This window comes from Urocampus carinirostris, chromosome 1 (genome assembly GCF_059441175.1).
Source record: "Urocampus carinirostris isolate Australia breed hairy pipefish chromosome 1, RoL_Ucar_1.0, whole genome shotgun sequence".
Classification (NCBI taxonomy): domain Eukaryota; kingdom Metazoa; phylum Chordata; class Actinopteri; order Syngnathiformes; family Syngnathidae; genus Urocampus; species Urocampus carinirostris.
Genome location: NC_142349.1, coordinates 16467270 through 16488007, shown reverse-complemented (window position 1 = coordinate 16488007; position 20738 = coordinate 16467270). Strand labels below are relative to the sequence as shown.

At 40.0% G+C, this 20738-nt stretch overlaps 1 protein-coding gene across 3 annotated transcripts in view; it reads right to left on the bottom strand.

Moving 5' to 3' along the window:
- camsap3 (calmodulin regulated spectrin-associated protein family, member 3) overlaps positions 1–20191 on the bottom strand; it is a 38694-nt gene extending 18503 nt beyond the window's left edge. For all 3 annotated transcript variants that reach the window (XM_088328811.1, XM_088328819.1, XM_088328827.1), the window contains exons 1-2: positions 19692–20191; positions 1528–1793 (exon numbers count right to left, since the gene is read on the bottom strand). In XM_088328811.1, the coding sequence (XP_088184937.1) occupies positions 1528–1793; positions 19692–19833 (408 nt within the window). In that variant the 5' untranslated portion in view covers positions 19834–20191. The remainder of the gene's footprint in view (positions 1–1527; positions 1794–19691) is intronic.
- Positions 20192–20738: the final 547 nt, after the last annotated feature.

Genomic DNA, 20738 nt, shown 5'->3' with positions numbered 1-20738 from the left:
CATCATCACATTTGTCAAATCTTTAAAGGAGGTGAATTAAATTCTTTCCCATCAAAGAGCAAACATATAAAAGTGTGACTTTGTTGACCTCCGTACATGCTCAACAGAAGTTTGGAAGTACCCAAAGGAGCAGTAACAGGAATGTCCCAATGCACATTCAGTCTGACTGGTTGGTTCATCAGTACAATTACTAAATACTTACATTGAGGAACATGATAAAGGGTACCGTAAGATGTGGCAATAATTTAGCCATTTTTAAGATTAGTTCATAAAAACTAAATAATCACTGTATTCTGTTCTGATCATGTCCAAAAATCTTTTTTTGCCAGCCAGACCCATCCCATCCTCACAATTGTTGGCTAAACAACTGCCTAGGCCAACACAGGTCTAAACTGCATCTTCAAAAAAGGTTCTCACAGTGGTCCAGTTATTACACGAGATTAAATTACGAAAAAAACACAGCCCTTTTCAGACACCTTAATTGTTGGCTGATTGTCAAGCTGGTGGTTTCCACATCCGTGTGAGCTGGCAGGAGTGAGGGACAGAGAGCTTTTCATGGTCAGAAAAGGGGACAGGATACCAAACCAGTTCCTCTTGATTTAACTTACAAGGCCCAGCCCGAGGTGTTCCTGTGACACACGAACCAAAATTTCACCACAATCGTTGGACTACTGTGCTGTGTGGGATATGGCCGCAAACCCTCTTGCACAATTATTAAGGCTATGCCACTGTACAAAGTATGAACATGGACTAAGATACATTCTGGTTAAACAAGCACAGAGCCACTATGGCAGAAGATTGCATTTTTGCTGTGGGTAAAGGAGCGGGCAGCTGGATCCACTCATCCTCTGGGATAAGCAGAATGAGTAATAAGGGGTGAGGGGAGAAGGGATGAAAAGAGGGTGGCTTTCTGGGGACCCTTTAATCCCACAAATGAAAGCATTAACAAGGCCAAAATGCAAAAGCCCAAGCGATAAAAAGGTCGCCGAGTAGCGAGCCAGATCGGCTAGAGAAGCATACTGGCCACACATCTGTACATTAGGTACACCTCTGTACTTTAATTCAGACATTCAGGATTTTTAAATGTGTTTGCAGTTTTTTTTTCCTTAAACATAATGCTACCACATTGTATAAATGTATCTTATCACCATACTATTTTTACTCACAATGCCCTGTTGTAACAGAGAATTATGGGAAAGAGTTTAACCAAAACAACTTTGTACAATGTAGTATTGTCAGAAAAAATATTGTCATGATAAAATCAAATGCAGTTTTCTTTGCTATCTAAAACCCTATTGATCTAATGATTACACAGTGGAGTTATTTTTATTGTTACTATAATTGTAATGATTGTTGTTAATATTATTGTTAATGTTGTTACTAGTTTCATTATTTGGGTGGTGCTGTGAGAATAGAGTCAGAAAGTAAACCAGTCTGTGGTACAGAAAGGGTTGCGGACCACTGACTCAGACAATCAAAATGAGTCAACCTCGGAAAATATCATGATAATGATTGACTTAATGTTACCATTTTGATAGGCTTATGTCGCAGGTCTGCATCAGTCACTGCAGTGTTAGGCTCTTTGGAGATCAGGCTTAGGTCGGCTAGCAGCTGTAGCAGGGCAGTGTTGTCTTTGGGCTGCGTACCAGTTCGACCAGTACCCAGCAGGAGAAGGCTATAGGTGCGGCAATAAAGTTCAGAGGACTGCAGGAGGCGCATGACGGGGGGTTTAAGGTGCTCCTGCTCATACTGGTCACGGTAAAAGGGATCACGCAGCTCAGCAGGCACATTTTCTGCCAAAAGACAAAAAAAGAAATCGCAGGTTAAACTGTGCAGAAACAAGATGCAGAGATATGTTGTATTCCAGGGATGTCATTAAAGCCTGCACCCCATTTGTTTGAGGGGATTTATACTACTATCTTAAAAGTTTGGTTGAGTAGTGAATCAGGGTCACTAGGACATAGATTAAAATAAAAACAGAGTGTTTTCTGCTTTAAAAGTATTTATTCAATGACTAACACCAAACTCAATTTGATACTGTCGGGATACCTAAAAAGTGTAGTCTATCCATCCATCCATCCATTGTCTTCCGCTTATCCGAGGTCGGGTCGCGGGGGCAGCAGCGTTAAAAGGGAAGCCCAGACGTCCCTATCCCCAGCCACCTCCTCCAGCTCATCCGACGGGACACCGAGGCGTTCCCAAGCCAGCCGAGAGACATAGTCTCTCCAACGTGTCCTGGGCCGCCCCCGGGGCCTCCTGCCGGTGGGACATGCCCGGAACACCTCCCGAGGGAGGCGTCCAGGAGGCATCCTTATTAGATGCCCGAGCCATCTCAACTGGCTCCTCTCAACGCGGAGGAGCAGTGGCTCTACACCGAGTTCCTCCCGGATGACTGAGCTTCTCACCCTATCTCTAAGGGAGAACCCAGCCACCCTGCGGAGGAAACTCATTTCAGCCACTTGTATCCGGGATCGAGTTCTTTCGGTCATGACCCAAAGTTCATGACCATAGGTGAGGGTAGGAACGTAGATCGACTGGTAGATCGAGAGCTTTGCCTTTCGGCTCAGCTCCCTCTTCACCACGACAGACCGGTACAGGGTCCGAATGACGGCAGACGCTGCACCGACCCGTCTGTCGATCTCCCGTTCCATCCTACCCTCACTCGTGAACAAGACCCCAAGATACTTTAACTCCTCCACTTGGGGCAAGACCTCCTCCCCGACCCGGAGGGAGCATACCACCCTTTTCCGACTGAGAACCATGGCCTCGGACTTGGAGGTGCTGATCCCCATCCCGGCCGCTTCACACTCGGCTGCGAATCGCTCCAGCGAGAGCTGAAGATCACGGCCTGAGGAAGCCAACAGCACCACGTCTAGTCTAGTCGTGTAGTCTAATTCAAACTAAGTCAACCGCCGCCTGGAACCATAGTCTACTTAGTTTAAGCTTGAGAAGTAGTCAATAATCCTGCACCCAAAAAAATATTTTTCATTTACAAATTAAAACAGACTTCAAGAAAGTGTTTTTTTTTTTTTCAAACCAAATTCTTGTTCCGAAAGTTTCTTCTACAGTAAGATGTAATTTTACTACTGGGGTGTAAAAATATGTTTAGTCATGGATATCAGCGCATTACAATTCAGGACAATCCTTCATAAAAATGTTAAAATCGGGCCGTAGCATATTTTGGTCAAGGAGAATGGAAAAGAGTAAAGGTTCAAATTTGGCCATATTCTTGACTCCTGTGTATGTATTACTTCTATCAGTGGTAAAACCTTTGTATACTTAAAGTCGGACTAATAAACAAAAGTCCGTAGGCAAATAAATAATAAAAATGTGTAGCAGATAAACACCGTACGTGGTGCGCACATTATTAATAGGCTCACTGAGGACCAAATCATAACATACAGTATCTGTTCCGACTGGTTTTCAGGCAAACAGATTACTGAAAACACAAGCAAATCTGACACGCCCTCCTTTAAACCTGTTCTCCAACAAGTAAGGGCAAAAGAGAAGCAAACTTGACAAAGATGCTTAAACACAAAGAACACACACACGTGCAAATTAAAGTCCCAACCTGTTCTGGGCGTAAAAGTTGTACTGTGAACCCTTGTTTATTGCAGAAGTTACAAAAAGAACCCTTGATAGGCAAAATCTGAATTTGAAACATTGATATACTTTGTTCGAGATTTTACAATCGAACACATTAAAACCAAATAAACCCATTTACAGGTCCACTAATTTGTTTAACAACTAAAAGTACTTTACAATGTACGCGTAACTTTTTGGGGGGTTATTTTTACCAATACCTGTGCTCTTCGGGATTGTTTAGCCAATGCAGAACATAATGTAAACTGCATTATAGCAAGGGATTACTGTGATAAAATGATAGACTACAGCACTTAATGTAAAACAGGAAACAATCACAGGTTTGTTTAGATCCCTCAAGTCATAATTCAGGACACATTAGGAAAATTACACTTTACAGTTTGGAAGAACAGATAAAGGATGTTATAGAATCTGAAAGATGTGTTCAATGATCCAATAACTTCCAATGTTTTACACCTAATGAAGGGGGCTCAAGCAATGTTCCCTGTAATTTTCCACGGGTCTGAGCGTTCACACAAAGTCGGTGAGCAATGCTTGAAACAACAGTGAGCAACAGCAATCCCAAGTGTGGCAACTAAGTCATTATCAAACATGTCCAAAACTTGACATCAAGTTACATTTTGCCGAGTTTCCGGCAATGCAAAATTATTTTTCTCTTTTGAATGAATTGACTCATGTACTATTGCAAAGATTGTACGGCCTACAAACGTCGTTTGTTCTTACAATTCTTTCACAAGATATCCATTTCTTTTTATTTCCCGATATATTTTGTCGCATAATATTAACATTTTGGGGGGCTTATTTAGTCGGTTGTAAGATACAGAACTGTACTTAATCACATTTTTTAGTGGAAGTACAATGTTGGCAACAAGATTCACTTGATATAATTGGAAATTACAGTATTTGAATGCAACACAAACTTTTTATTTTTCCCGTGTTTTTTTCTACTTTTTTTTTTAATTACTTTAAAAAAAATCTCATTGTGTTTATTTTTTCCGCGCTGTTCCTTTTTTCTTTTTGTTCTCCATTTACTTTTTGTTCCTTTGTTTCTTTTCTTTTTTTCTGGCTTTTTTTCTAAATTTTTCCTTCTTTTTTTCTCAGCTTTTCACTACTTTTTCATTTTGGTATTTTTTTCTTTTTTGTTCTATTCCCCCCCTCCTTTAAGTCATTTCGTACATAATATTTGGTCACGTTGGGATTAAAGAAGAAAAAACAACCTGAAGAGCCATTTAGGACCCGAAAGAGCCGGTTCCTCTTAGTGAGCAGAGCCGAAGAAGCCGGTTCTCGACAAACTCTACTGACTTTAGATAGATAGATAGATACATTATTCATCCCCTAAGGGAAATTCACATTTCCAGCAGCATCCCTGAGCTGAGAACAGTACAATAATAAAGCCAAAAGAATATACAAATACCCAGTGTGACGTGCAAATGCCCACTGTATTTTTCAACTTCGTTTGACATTGACTTCAAAATACCGCATTTAGGACACAACGTCAGGGGAACCCGAGTATTTTTACCTTCATGCACTGTAACTTTGATTTAAGTCGCTTCTTGATTAGTAATTTTGAGCACCCATTTTTGTGCGCTGGCAAGATTTTCTTGTGCGCTGAGAATGTGCGGGCAGTGCGCTACTGCGCACGCGCGCAGCTTAGAGGGAACACTGGTCTCAAGACTTTTGTCCCTATAGTGTCTAGGCAGCGTGCTATTTAAGGGAAGACCGTAAACTGAAAGTGTGTCTGGGTCCTCTAGATTACACCTCTGTGTGTAAACAATAGGAGTCATAGCTGTATATTGTCATGTAATCGTAAATCAAGTAACTGATCCGCATAGTAGCTCGACAACAACAAAACACCCAGCTTTCCCATTTCAACAACGACCATGCAGAGCCTATCTGCATGTCAACTTGCATTGTTAACAATCAAGGTGTCACATGACTGAGCGCTTTCAAAAGGCACTCTAATACCCACATTACCTATGGTGCGACTGAGCTACACCAAAGTAAAAAAGAGAAGAAAAAAAAGAAACTAGCCCGGAAGGCAAAGTAGGATGCAAATACCAAAAGTTAATAGGCTGTGGAAAGAAGAGCTAGGTAGATGTCATATGACACCATGTCATGACACAACTACTGTTGCTCTCTCTACCCTGGCCATCCGATTGAGGGTTACAGAAAATAATTGACTTGGCTTTATAGAAATCCAATGTCCGTACCAGATCTGGCCAACAGTGCGCTGTGTTTGATTGTGTGCTGATAGCGGCAATGTTTTCCTGCATGCTCATTATTGAGCTTGCCTGCCGGCTGCCTTTGTCACAGATATCAGCACGCTTGTTTCGGTGCAGTGGATGCACGCAAATGCGGCAATCAGGCGCCAGCAGACGCAACTCTCACCACTGCGGCTCCAAACAATCAGCAATCGCACTTGGGACTGCTATCGTGCGGAGTACACAAAGTATTAGGAAAAACAGCCATGATACAGAACTTTCTATTAGAAGGGATAGAATTAATAAATTAATTATACCAAGTTTAGGATTTCTACAAAATTGTAAGCATACACTTGTCAAAAAAGGCTTGTGGATATGGAGTGATCTGAAACTCACTACTTTTCTACAAAAAGGTCATCTTGGGCTATATGCTGTATTGACCATAAAAATGGAAAAAAAAATAAAGTGCATTGTGAACAATTACTGTATTTTTCGCATTATAAAAGTGTACCAGATCATAAGGCAGACCACAATAGTCTTTTGTGATATTTGTTCATAAAAAAGGCGCATGGAATTCTAAACTACTATAAGGGCTAGGGTTGTACAAAATTAAAAAAAGTGCCGTATCTGTGCAATAGTTGATTAGTTGCAATACATCACTGAACACAAGTTCTTACAATTTCATAACATTTGCATTCAATTTATTTATACTGTATTCAACAGGAATCTAACCCAGGTCGCGAATTAGAGTGCGCCGGACCCTATCCACTAGACCATAGGGATAAAAATGGAATGGCATTATCACACTACTTTCAGCCACAATACCAAATTGTTGATGCCATTATTAGGCTGGACAACGAAAAGATAGTCAGACGTCAAATTGGTCCTTGCTACAGCCGACTCATGCTTTTTCATGCGTTGTCTGTATCCCCGGTGATTGATTGGATATGATCAGGTATGTATTCAATGTTGTGTAACTGTAATAATTTATCCCTACTCCTAGTGGGGATCCGGGGTTCTGACAATTACCATCTGGTTTGATGCCCATTGCCGGCATTGTTATGCAATTGACAGTCAGGGATAATCTTATCAATATTTGGGCGGCTAGGTGGTTAGCGCACAGCCCAGTGGTGTGGAGGTTCAGGGTTACATTCCTGCTACCCGTCTCTCCGTGCTGAGTTTGCATGCTCTTTACGTGCCTGCGTGTGTTTCCTCCGGGCACTTCTGTTTCCTCCCAGATTCCAAACACGCGTGGCAGGTTAATTTGGTAACTCCAAATTGTCCATAAGTGTGAATGAGCTAGTGAGTAGTCTGTTTGTGTGCTTTGCGACTGGATGGCTACCGGTTCAGGGTGCCCCCTGCCCCCTGCCCACTGCCCGAAGATGGCTGAGATGAGCTCCAGCAAACCCAGGACCCTAAGGTGGGGACAAACGGTGCAGAAAATGGATGGATGGTTGATCAATAGTTGCTCAAATAAGGTAACGCATTTCCAGTTTTGTCCGCATATAACGCACAACGAATTATATGGTGCATGTTCAAATGTCTGGCCAATTAAGAATATTTAAGTGCATTGTATAGTCCAAAAAATACAGTATGTAAAGAAGCAGAATGCTTATAATTTGGAGGAAAAGCCCATATATTTTAAATGTATCAATCATCAGGACACACTTTCCTCTTTGAGAGCGACTCCATCTCATTTTGCAATGTCAGTTTTATTTCACTGATTTATTTTGCTTCAAATACACCCGGTTTAATTGTTCTCCATATTCGATTGCGGCACTGTGACCCACAAAGCTGATTTTAAGCGTTTCAAGAAAACAATGTGCAATTGAATTACATTCGCAATACACAAGTGCTCAGAGATATTCACGACAGAGCAAATTAATGTATTTGCGTTTCTATCCATTACCTTCACCTACATAGGTGGAATCAGGTTACTATACATCAAGGCTTCACTTTGTCTTTAGCGTCTTTAAACAGATCAATGATGGCGTACATTGGCGTGAACACACCACACAGATTGAGCCGCGAAAAGAAGACAGAAGTATTAGCGAGTACACAAGAGTCACAAGGTAGCATCCTACACGTATCCGTGTGACCTGCTGACTCACCATACTGACCGCGGGTAGGGGTATAAATCATTTGAAAGGATTTAAAACCTTTTGATAACATACTGTACAGTTATGGGAGTAACGCATTAAAAAGGAACGCGTTCCTGTAAGTCAATTACTTTTCTCAGTAACAAGTACTCATTATTGATAACATTTTGCAACTCAACAATCAACATATCAACTCAACATGGTGCGTTAGTGCGCTACTTTTTCAAAAGAAGTCCGCGAATCACAACATCATTTGCTCATGAAGTAATATACAACCCTCTTTACACCAGCAACACAACGCCTAACACAGCAAATGAAAAAGACCGGGATGTAAATATCTCGTGAGTACGGAGCACATAATTACTTCCTACTGAAATTTTTACATTATTTCTAGCTAGATAGATATAGATAGAGAGATACTTTATTCATCCCTGCAGGGAAATTCACATTCACTAAATATGAATAAAATTATGACTCACAACACGTGATAAGCTTTCTCTCCTGGCTTTGATCTCTGGCAAAACTAACAACAAAAATGACAAACAAAATGAAAATAAATTCAAACAGCTTGCCAACATCATTTTTGCCGTTCCATGTATTCTGTTACTCCCCAAGCCTGCACAAAATTTAGTAATTTTATTCATAATTAGTTTCTTTTGTCTTTTATTAGCATATTTGGTATTGGAGTAATCCAAAAGTAATTGAAAGTAATCCAGTTAAAGTAACCCTACCCAACCCTGCTCTTATCCGACTATGGTGAATATTCGACTTCCACTCGTTTGTTGAATCTGGCTGTGCAGACTAGCGTACAACAGTCATCATCAGTTCCCTCGTTCTGCTTTCTTGTCACTATTCTCTGTTCTCTCCATTAAAAGCTAAAAATGCAGTATATACCAATCACTTAACTCAAAGTAGAATGAACTTGCTTGTACATTTCAGATCTCCAATTAGTTTCACTTAATCCGTAGCACTTTTTTGTTGGGGAGGAACTTTAAACACTTTAAAGCTCATAAAACAAAAATGGCATTTAATTAAAAGAAATTCAAATCGGCGGATAAATAACTGACAGGCATATAACTATTACGTTACATTAGGCCTTTTTTAGCAAGTCAGGGCAATATATTTTTTGTGTGTGTGTAATTTATTTTGATGTTGCCATTTCGCGCTTACAGCAAAAAGTTCCCCTTTTTCTGTTTTGGCTAAATATTTTCATTTCAGTGCATCCCTAGTGATAACATTATTCTACATTCTACATGATAGACTACAGCACTTAATTCAGCTTCTACAAAGTTGTCATGTGTTTTTTCAAAGATTTAGCATACTGCATAATTATTATGAACATTCTTTTCATTTCTGTTTCTATATAGTGTTTATATAGTTAATGAGGGCCTTTTTTGTATTTCCATCGAAATGTACTTTTAAGTCAGAATAAAACATCCTTAACTAAATGATTTCTTATGAAATCATGAATGAATAATTATAATGTGTCACAAAAGACTTCTTGGTAAACATGTCAGTGCAAGGGCTACGCACAGGTTAGCTAAAACAAGTGAATCAAGAGTTTCTAGTCTCGCTCCAGTCTTAAACTGTCCTGAGTAATTTATCTGTCACGTCACTTGTCACCCGCTGTCAAGGATAGATCTGAAATTCTCTCCCAACCCACTATCGCACAGCCTTCACCTTGATGCAAAATACAGCTCTGTCAGGATAATAAGACATTGCCTGGGTGCTGAGCAGTGGACCATTTACACAGTAACGCAGGCCAAAGAGTTGTTCAAAATTCATTTACAATTAGGTACAAGTTAAATCGTATGCTCTTTTGTACAGACCTAGAAAGGTTCCAAGTCATCAGTCCATTTTCAGGGTCGTGCAAGGCGGGTGTGTCAAGAGTGACATTATCAACAACAAATTTGCCATGTTAGATGTAAAGAGGCTTGCATATTATTTTCATTAACTGTACTACTCTGACAAGGCATTGTCAACTTATTCCCATTTACCCGACTGAAGAATGTATGGTAAACATCAAACTAAACAGGATGTACTTTTTGTCAGAACAACAATGTCATTAGTGTTAAGCCAAGTACTGCACCAGTTTCTACACGGGTGTGTTGCAAAATTTAGAAATCTTAAACGGTGTTAAGGTGTTTGCATTCACTGCAAATACATGGGCCACAAAAACATTTGATGCACACAAAGGTGGTTGTCAAACTGGGCGGCATCTACTTTCTGTTTAGGGAACCAAAATATATGGCATCTATGTTTGTAAGGTATTTGTCCGAGGCACTGCGGTCCAGTTCCTTTATCTAATCAGAATGCATTTAAACATCACTCAAGAAAAAAATGGTCATACATCTGCAGAACCGTACAGACTTGCACTACTTAGAAATGTATGGGCATTCCTGTTTTAGAGCAAGATTAACAAGCTAATGTTATGGTAACAGCGAATCACTCAGTCTTCCACTTTAGCGTGCTTGTTTTCTCAATCACAAACACTCACGCTTGATTGACGGACTAATGTTCTGAGAAGAGCATATATATAAATATCTCGCTGAATGTGCTTCCCTCAAACAAGTTAACTACACTTTTTATGCTATCTCTGTAACCCACACAGGATTTTCTACAACAGCATGGACTTTTTAAAATCTAAATATTTTCATCAGCTTGATTCACACTCATGCTTATGGGAGTTAGAAGAACTGGAGAAAAGTGCTCCAGTGGCTGCGCCCTCGGTCACTTCTGAAATATACGGGGAGAGGAGAGGAAAGAAGGACTAGGAGGCCAGCGAAAGAGAGGCTCGGCTGAATTTGAGCCTAAAAAATTGAGCGAGCGAGTTGTCTGTCCCCGTTTGCCCTGCGATTGGCTGGCAACCAGTTCAGGGTGTCCCCTGCCCACTGATTGCTGGGATGGGCTCCAGCACCCCCGCAACCCTACTGAGGATAAGCGGTGCAGCTAATGAGATGAGATGAGATGAGAAATTGGCTGGTCAAATAAATAATATTGCCAAAACCGATACCGGTCAAAGTCCCTAATATCGGTGTCAATACCCGGACTGCCTGATAATCGACCGACCTCTAATTCAAAGTCATGGGTGAACTTATTCCAGCTGATATTGAAGCAGAAGCGGCAAAACAAACTTTGAAGTGGTTTTCATCCAATCATTGAACGTGAAGACCATTTACACTTGGGATGCACTAAATGTATGCCTGCGAAAATGACCAAAAGAAGAAATTAAAACGAAAGAAAACGCTCCTGAAAAAAATCTACATCGAGATTATGACATGTTAAAAGTAAGAAGACCAGTGTGAAGGGAGAGGGAATTTGTGCACATTCAGCTGCTTATTTTTCCTTTTTCGCATGAGAATAAAGCAGATGTTGGACGCGGTCAAAACTGGAGCTCTGCAAGGATTTTACTAATAAGACATTTTCTCCAAAGTTTGTGGTTCCTTCAGCTTCAACGTTTTTTGGTAGCTGTTTGCAGGACTTTGGCTAATGTTTGCAAGTGAACGCCACATAAATAACTAAAGTTGAGCAGTGTGTGTGAGATTGTCCTTTCCGAAGTCAATGGGCTAGTGCGAAGCTGAGATGTGTAGGCAGAGCGTAATTTACTATTATTATTATTTTACTTTGACGGAAATGCGAGTGTTCAGAGATGCTCCCAGATGTGTTGCTTGCGTGTTTGGGATCAAGTGACCATTCAACATGTCGACATCGGTTACGTTAGCGTATGTTATGTCTTGTGTTGTTTTAAGTTGTCTGCCAAAATGTACTTGAGCAGCAATGTATGCTAAAAGACAGCATACTCATATAAAAGATACTGTGAAGAAGTACTATAAAATGTTGCATCAGTCAACTGTGCACAGGGCTTGAGATAGGTACACAGTACAGATATGATGACGTTTGGAAAAACACACTATGTTTTTTTCACAAATAATGCCTATGCTTTAACATTCTCACGGTCTAGGATCACACTACAGTAAAATCAGATTTTCTTGCATGGATGCCAACTGTGCCCTAGCCGTTAAAGTCCATCTTAATGGCACATATGCACTTTTTCCACACCAGACCCAGGCCACTTTTATATGTGGTCCTAAATACGATACGTATCCAATCTTTCTGAATGCGACTGCTGTCTGAACGGTCAAGGGGCATTCAGACAACCTGCAAGTCAACATCAAACGCGGTAAACGTCACTATTCTGCCTTCAACCAGGCGGGAAAAGGTGAGAAATAAACAGCAACGATGAACGAAAACAGTGTCATTAAACCACACATTTATTGAAGATGAACACTTGTTTATCTAGTAACTCAAAGAACAGCCAACATCGCATCACAGCTTCACAATGTGTCACTTGAGTTCATTCTTAAAGTGGTAGTATCCTTAAGTGGTAGTTAACAATATTTACACTATTCAATGGGGAAAAGCGAGGTTTCGGATTTAATTAATATTTGGGGGGTACAACACTTAGCTTTTTAAATCCATGAGTACTTCCTCAAACATGAGAGCATTAAGTGTGAGGTCACTTGTCCACTTGAGCGCATGCGTGACAGATGTAGCGCGTTCACACGGGAAGAGCAAGTCGCATTTAGTTGGTGATTTGAACAATTTCACAAAAACATCGGATAATAGCATTAAGCTCTGCAGTGTGAAAGTAGCTTTGGTGTCCTCTACTACACCCGCCTTATAAACAGTGACAACTCACACATACACAATTTAAAGAAAATCTAATTATTTTATGTGCACTCTTTGGTCGGGAAAATGTGTTACCTAAAGAAATAGTCTTCTTTTTTAAATGGGAGAGCTAGAATGTTCGGTGTAGCAGCTCCTCATGATTCACTTTTCAACCTAGTCCACCACTTTATTCAGAGTACTGAAAATTAAGCTTGCTTGAGTCGTTTGCATTTTATATCTCTCAGCACTTTTTCTTCTTCTGTTGCATTTTGTCAATCACTGAAATTAATTTGTTTCAAGATAACTTAATGAAAGGTAGTGATGCATGTCAGTTATCTATCATTAATTACATATTCTGTGTCTTAGCAAGTCAGTCAAAACTGAATTCCGTATAGTGTTGCTGTGTTTGTGTTTCAGTCAAGCATTTCACATTTTCAGTTTTGGCCCCCAATACTAATTTCAGAACATTCCTAAAATATACGGACCAATGGAAAATTTACTCTTTAATTAAGGTAGAATAAAGCATAATGTTAGGGCAACTCAGTGTGTATGAAAATAAAATAAACAGCACAGTGAGAAAATAAAAACTGCTCAGAGGTATTACTCAATTTGGGATTATAATCCCCTGAAACACTTCAGTATTTAAAAAATGTATAACAATGCAGAAAGGCTCAAGAACCTCATTGAACCTAACAAAAAACTAACAATTATATTCCAAAAAGATCAGATAAATAAAGCAATATTTTCCTATGGCTCAGTAAACTTGAGTTTTCAACAAGCACAAAAGACAAATCTATTTGATGTAAATAATCAACATAACATGAACGTTAAATTAAAGAAGCCATTATTATTCAGGCACTAGTCGCCAAAAGTGGCTTAAATTTGAATTAAAAGAAAAACATTTTAGCAGTTAATTCTTGTGTTTGATACAACAACGACTCAAGATCATCTCAGGGGCTTGTCGGTGTTGCCTGTGATTTAACAGTTTTCCTCTTCGTTTTAAAATGATTCTCAACTTTGAAGTTACCCAACCATGACCTTAAAAGTCGCAATGTCATCAAATTTAAATCAAATAACACACTATTTTGAGATGCAGTTTGAATAAGACCTGTTGTCATTGGAGATGAATAACAATTGCTAGTTCATTATGGAGGTTGATGAGTAATGCAGGTAGGTGGATCAAAGAGTCTGGTAAAGAACACCCACTCTGAAACATGCCCCAACAACAAGGATTTGCGGGCAATGGTACAGCCCTGTTTTAGGATGTCTCCGTGTTTTGACTCTAAAAATTAGGATCTAGTCAAGTGAGGCCCCGTGGCTTTTCAGTATGCGACGCAGTTTTGTCTTCTGTCAGAAATTAGGAAATAATTGATTTAGTGAAAATTGACTCAAGAGACAAACTAGGATGAGAGAAGTACTTTACAGTAAGACTGAAACATAAGCATTGAATGACTGGGAAGTGACTTTGACCTTCTGGGCGTGGCTAGGAAGAGAGCGAGAGGGAGAGCTTGAGGGCAAACAGAATAGCTACTGCCGGGAGATCCGGACCCTGGAATTGTGTAAGCAAGACATGTTTTGTAGATAACATGCTCTAGTGCTCGTACTCGCTCAAGCTGCTGGTTAAAGTTCATAATTTCGGAAAAACTAGAACCACAATGCTTAACAAGTTTGTGGTATGATTCAAAATTGAAACTTAATTATGCTTTACTGCATATTGAATTTATGGAGCGTAAACAAGTGTCTTATTTACATTTGAGGTGGAAGTTTGCAAGGTGCTAAAAATTTCCCTTCATTCATTTTGTACCCGTGCGTATTGGGAGTTTAGTATTGTGGTCTGATCTTCTGGGGGTTTGAAGCAGTCCATATGAATACTTTTCCATTCATAATGCATGCAGTACAACAAATTATACCATGCAATCAATGTTATGAGTGGAACTCGGGAAAAATTCCATTATACCTGTGACTGCGGAGTTTGCCATTGCTAAACTGATGTATGATTTTGATGATTAACAATGAAGGCAAATGTTATAGGGCCTATCCAACCATGAAAAACAGCAATAGAATAATTTCCCTGAATTAGTGCAAAAATATGCACGAATTGTTGGCTATATGTACATTTGGGATTCTTGGGCTATTTTTATAGCAATTGTAAACAGATACTATCGAATATAAGGATTACAGCTTAAAAAATATAAAAGACAATATATCAAACATAAATCGGCTTTTTCTATCGTACTGTACCAGTATATGCTGTTTCTTTACCAAGACAGATGAATGTTTCATTCCTGAGAATTAGTAGAATTTGGTTTATTTTGCATATCAAAATGAGTCAAATATTTCTGCTAAACTATAAATCATATCATTCAAGTACAGTTGTTAATTCTTAAGTTTAATTTTCTCACAACATGCAAGTACAACTGTAATAACAACATCCTCACAGCGTTAGGAACTGTATTCTTCAATACATACAAAAGTTTCAGGTTACGAAGTATCTGAACTGGAAAATATTGCCTCTAGTTACAAAGTCGTTTCAGGATACAAGGTCAAAAATACAGTATGGTGTGGTACACCCTGCTATTAGCCACTACCAGACTTTCACAAACATAAGCAAACTGGCTATCGCTTTAAATCTGTCTGGGAACCCATTGCGCATATATTATCCCAGCATGTCACCGCCACAGTTCAGAGTTCAAAGACGAGATGTTCTGACAAGACAGCGGAGAGGAGGACGCAGCCCAAATTACAATTAGACATATCAAAATTCCATGAATTCTCAGAATTTGTGGAAATCAATCCCCCGGAAAAAGTCTTTGCACACTTTTTAGGGCTATCGCTTATTATAGTATGGTAAATGCGAACTCACGACCAAATAAGATCATCGAGTGCTGGTGGAAAACATCGAAGCGCACAGGGAGCGCAGTTTCTGTGTTTTGCGGAAACGTGGCTCACATTTAGCATTCCGGACGCTAACGTGTAGCCACCCGGAGCTATCTGGCTTCAACGCCGCTAAACAGAGACACGAAAGCCGGGGGGAATCGGAGAGGAGGCGGACTTGCTAACACGAGGTGGTGTATCCCTGGATTTTCACAAAGAAAAGCTTTCCATCTGCCGCAGGGATGTCGAATTTTTGGACTGGCGTGACGTCATCCACTTCGCTACAAGCACCCCTAGGGCATCATGTTCATCTGTTAATAAACAACAGGGTAGACTGCTGGAAGTGTGAGTTTCCCTACGGGGATGAATAAAGTATCTATCTATCTATCTATCTATATTGACGTCTGCCTCGCACATTTCCAACGGATTTTCAAAGCAGACAAAAGCAGATGTCATTGTATTAGTTTCTCAAGGAATGTGAGGCTATAAGATAAATTAATATTTTTATTATTTCCTTTATTCTTTTTTTTTACATTATGTGCATCTGGTTTTATGTTCATTGTGCAGTAATCTCCATGTAACATATTATGATGCCCTTTCATGATTTATCAAGAGAATGTCATGCTGTACTTTTGCAGGGCTTGGAACAGATCAGCGCATTTACATTCAAAATGCGTCCCTATCTATGAAGCTACTCCCAGAACAAATTAAATTCGAAAGTACAGGTAAAACAAAATGAACATTTGCGGGGAGACAAGCACAGCTTTGTTCTATTCTAAATCTGTGCTATGTTGTGTTTTTTGCAGTTTGCAGAAAAAGAAAATTAAAAAAATCGGAAAGTTAAAATGAAAGAACTTTAACGCTGAATGAATATTACCATTTAATATATATAAAACCGTATATTTCTATGATGACTGGTAATTACGCCCAACATGAAATATTGCATCTATGTTAAGAACAGGGGTCACTAACCTTTTTGAAGCTGAGAGTTACTTTTTGTCACCGGGTACAAGTTTGATATGCATTTGTAAGATGGCAACTTATTTTATTATTATGTTATTGACAGGCTTGGGGGGATAACTGAATCCATGTTACGGCGTTATGTAATTAGAATACCAAAGAAAAGTAAATGTGTTTGTTACAGAAAAACAGATGTAAATCAAACTACAGGTATCTTTCGTAAAAGATAATACTTTGCAGGATTACAGTTTTATTTATAACAATATTTACTGATAGACCCCTTTCTGTGTTTTTAAGCAAGTGTGACGAAGGCAAGCTGTGCTCACATTGATAGACAGAATGGGTGATTTCATGTCAGTTTATAAAAGCCAATTGGCAGAAAAATATTTTAGATAAGAACATCTCAAATAAGCAAAGTATGTGCAAACAGCAAGACAGCAACTTTAAATTAGTGATTAAAGTCAACAAAATTGCCTGTTCTTTTGATCAGCAACCCACTTAAAGGAGCTTTTGTGTGTGACTTTATCGCCTGTTGCAGAGGAGGCATCAAAGACACTTGCATCAGAGTATCCACCACCAGTCAGTTTAGGATGAAAGGACAGAATAGTTAATCTGAATATTGTCAAGGTTTTGCATCCCTAATTCAAACAAGTAAAACTTGAACTTTGAAACAAGACATACCTTTGTTTGTTGAAAATTAGGAGAGTGAACATTTGTGTTTAACACAATATTGAGTTCTTAAAATGCTCGCAGATGACACTCGCCTATATCTTCTGATAAAGGAATCGGCCACACTAAACCGTGGAAATTTGGAGGCCTGTTTTACCGAGATAAAAGAATGGATGTCACTCAACTTCTTGCGCCTTAACTCTGAAAAGACCAAAATGTTAGTTATTGGTCCATCTAAATGCCGTGACTTGCTCTCAAAAACGTCTCAAAAACGTCTCCGAACATTGACAAATCTAATATTACCCAGAGTGACTCAATCAAAAATTTAGGTGGCGTATTTGATCCAAATCTGTCCTTTTAAACACACGTTGGGAATATTACTAGAACAGCTTTATTCCATCTTCGCAACATTGCTAAAATTCACCCTATGCTGTCTCAGTCCGATGCGGGGATTTTAATTCATGCTTTTGTTACCTCCAGTCTCGATTACTGTAATGCACTACTGTCCGGTATACCAAAGTCCAAAATACAGCCTGCAGATGGTACAAAATGCCCCAGCAAAGCTTTTAACGAAGACAAGAAAGTTTTATCACATTACCCGAATTTTAGCTAACCTGCATTGGCTCCCTGTTAGCTTAAGATGTGATTTTAAAGTTCTGTTGGTATTCTACAAAATCATGCATGGACTTGCTCCCTCATATCTTTCAGATTTCATTTCCCTCCATGTCCCGGTCCGGAGCCTTCACTTTGAAAATGCTGGACTACTAGTGATCCCAAGGGCCAAGAAGGGAACCGCCGGTTCGAGAGCGTTCTCCATATTTCATGTTGACAATATTTGTGTATTATTTGTTATTGCAACATTCGTAGCAGTCTGGTCAGCTTGGAAGAGGCATTTTTACCAGCTCAGTAGCCTAGATGGTAGGGCGCCCGCTTTGAGACTGGGAGGTCGCTGGTTCGCGCCTCGGCCGAGTCATACCTAAGACTTATAACATTGGTAAAATGGCGGCGCCCTCTGTTGGCTGCGGCTGCATCGGCTCGCTACAACGGGTCAGGTGTATCGACATTTCGTTCTGTGTACATTGTTACAAAGAATGACAATACAATTATTATTATTATTATGTGTGGTCCCTTCTCAAGGTTTGTTCATTTTCCTCTTGATGAGGTTCTTGGGTTTTTCCTTGCCCTCATGTAGGTTTGAGATCAGGGTATGGTGTAATAATAGTCTGTGGTTTGCAATAATCTGTGGTCTGTCAGCCCTTTGAGACTCCTTGTGATTAAGGGCTATACGAAGAAACATGACTTGACTCTTAATGTAAAATAAACGGAGCATATCTTGTGTGCCATGTGAAAGAGGGTCTTATTTTTTCTTAATAAGCTTTATTATGTGGTTGAATTTAGAGAACTTTTTTGTAGGACTAAAAGCAGCTACCTGACTTTGGTTTACTTGGCCAGCAAAAATCCCCCCATCTTCTCCCGTGTCCCCCCCATTTTTTTTTTCAGGCTCGGTCCCTCAATTTAGGGAGAATGGTCGGACTCAGGCTAAATAGGGCTATAATACCTGCAAGACCTGCTAGGGTTGGATTATTTTTAGCCCGATCCCATCACTGCTGAATTATTTCGGAACCCGTCCAACGGGCTACTCGGGTATTATTAGGGAGGTCGCGGGTTTCACGTTGGAGACCCCTGGTCAAACTCTGAGAAAGGGCTGCACGATTAACCGCAATCTAGTCGCTATTGCGATGTGACATAGTGCAATTGTGTTATCGCAGGACGCTGCGGTTTGAGCAGACCGAAACCAATACAAAGCACCCTCAGAAGAGGGCGATGTTTTCTTAACAAAACATGTCAATATGATTAATCCTCATTTTGTCTTCAAGTACCGTACTTTTTTTTTTTAAACACGCCTTTCATGGAAAAATGAGGTCAAACATAATTTGAATTTCTACTGTTGAGGCCAATGTGAGAAAGGAACATTTTAGGTTAGATAAAGTATAATTTCAGGGGATTTTTCTGGGTTTTCAAAACAGTAGCAGGCCATTTTGACCCGAGGACAACAGGAGGGTTAAGTGCTCACACACAGAAAAAAAAACAGCACAAAAAGAGGCACTTTTCTTATAAGATTTAAAATCGCATCGAAATTGCAATACTGTTCTGAAAAATCGGAATAAGGCTTATTTTTAAAATCGTACAGCCTTACCCTGAGGTCATCAAGAAATTGGAAGTTGTCCCTCTGCTTATTATTACACTTTAATGGTGAATTGCAGGAAATAAGTCAAGTGTTTCAGAGGCCTGTCACCCATGAGAGGCAGCAAATTATACACCCTCGATGTGGCATGTCAAAAGGATTTCACACTCGGTTTAAAACATGATAGTGATAGATTGAAAGATACAATTTATGATGAATGGGCAGGGTGGATTATTTGTTTCCGTGTTTCTGTCACACAAAAACACCTTCCCTGGTAAAGGTACGCAGCTGTTGAATGAGAAACGGGTCCCACAAACGCAGCATTCTTTTGCTTTTTCATATGCGCTTTTGTGCTTAAAACCGCCGAGAGTGACACGGAGAACGTTTCTTCGCCAGCTACAAACACACATTAAAAACACGCAGTCAACCTACCTGCACTACCGTAGGACTTCGCCAACAACCAGGCAACACTCGAGCATATTTTTGCTTGAGTGTGGTCGTACAAATCCAATGGCTTGATTTCAGGGACGACAAAAGTCTTCCTCCCGGAGTCCACCATGGCGGGGTTACTCATATAAAAATATGCATACAGTGCGGTACTAGAAAAAAAGGCCTCTAAAAAAGCGCATAGAAAAGCTCTAAACAGGCATTGTCGCTACTGTCCTCAATGACGGCTGGGAATACGGATGTGGTGGAAGGATTAAACCGGGGAAATATTTTAACAGGACCGTCTTCCAACCCCTCTTAATCCTCTTCGATGCTGTTTAAGGGGATCCAATTCCCACTGGATGGTACCTCGCGGCCAAAACTATGGGCCAAGTCGCCGATAAGCGAGGTTAAAGCGGACGAGAGCCGCAATTTGTCAGTTTGTTTAAGCGCATAGCATTTCGTGTGTTGCTGGTTCATCGCAAAGCCCCGCAGCCGATGACGGATTACCAGGTAAACGCCGGCGACGTCACTCAAGCGAGGGTCCAATAAAAAATCGAGATTGAGGGACCGGGAGGCGGGATTTCCTGATTGCGATTGCGGACGTTGATTTTCAGGTGCTGTCGTTTGATCATCGCGGGCCACAATGAAATTACGTAGAAATGTAAACAAAAACCACAATATGCCAACATTTTGCAGTCATGGTAAACTTGGTGGGATTCAGCCATTTCCTGTGTTTTTTTGTTGTTGTTGTTTTGTGCAAATATTTCGTTGTTGACAGATAAATGCTGTTTTTGTGCTGTGCCCAAATACACGAAATTCATTCGTTTGAAAATGGGTCTTTGATGTACATTGTGGCACATCCAAAGCGTTAGTCATTAACCTGAGCAGAAATATTTGACCAAGTGCTGCATTGTGTTTGTTGCTCACACATAATTTAAGAATTTGACTTTGGTGTTGACATACATTAGGGTGCATTCATCCATTTTCTGTGCCACTTATTCTCACTAGGGTCACGGGGTATTAGGGGAGATTAAATAATCATGAGAAGCA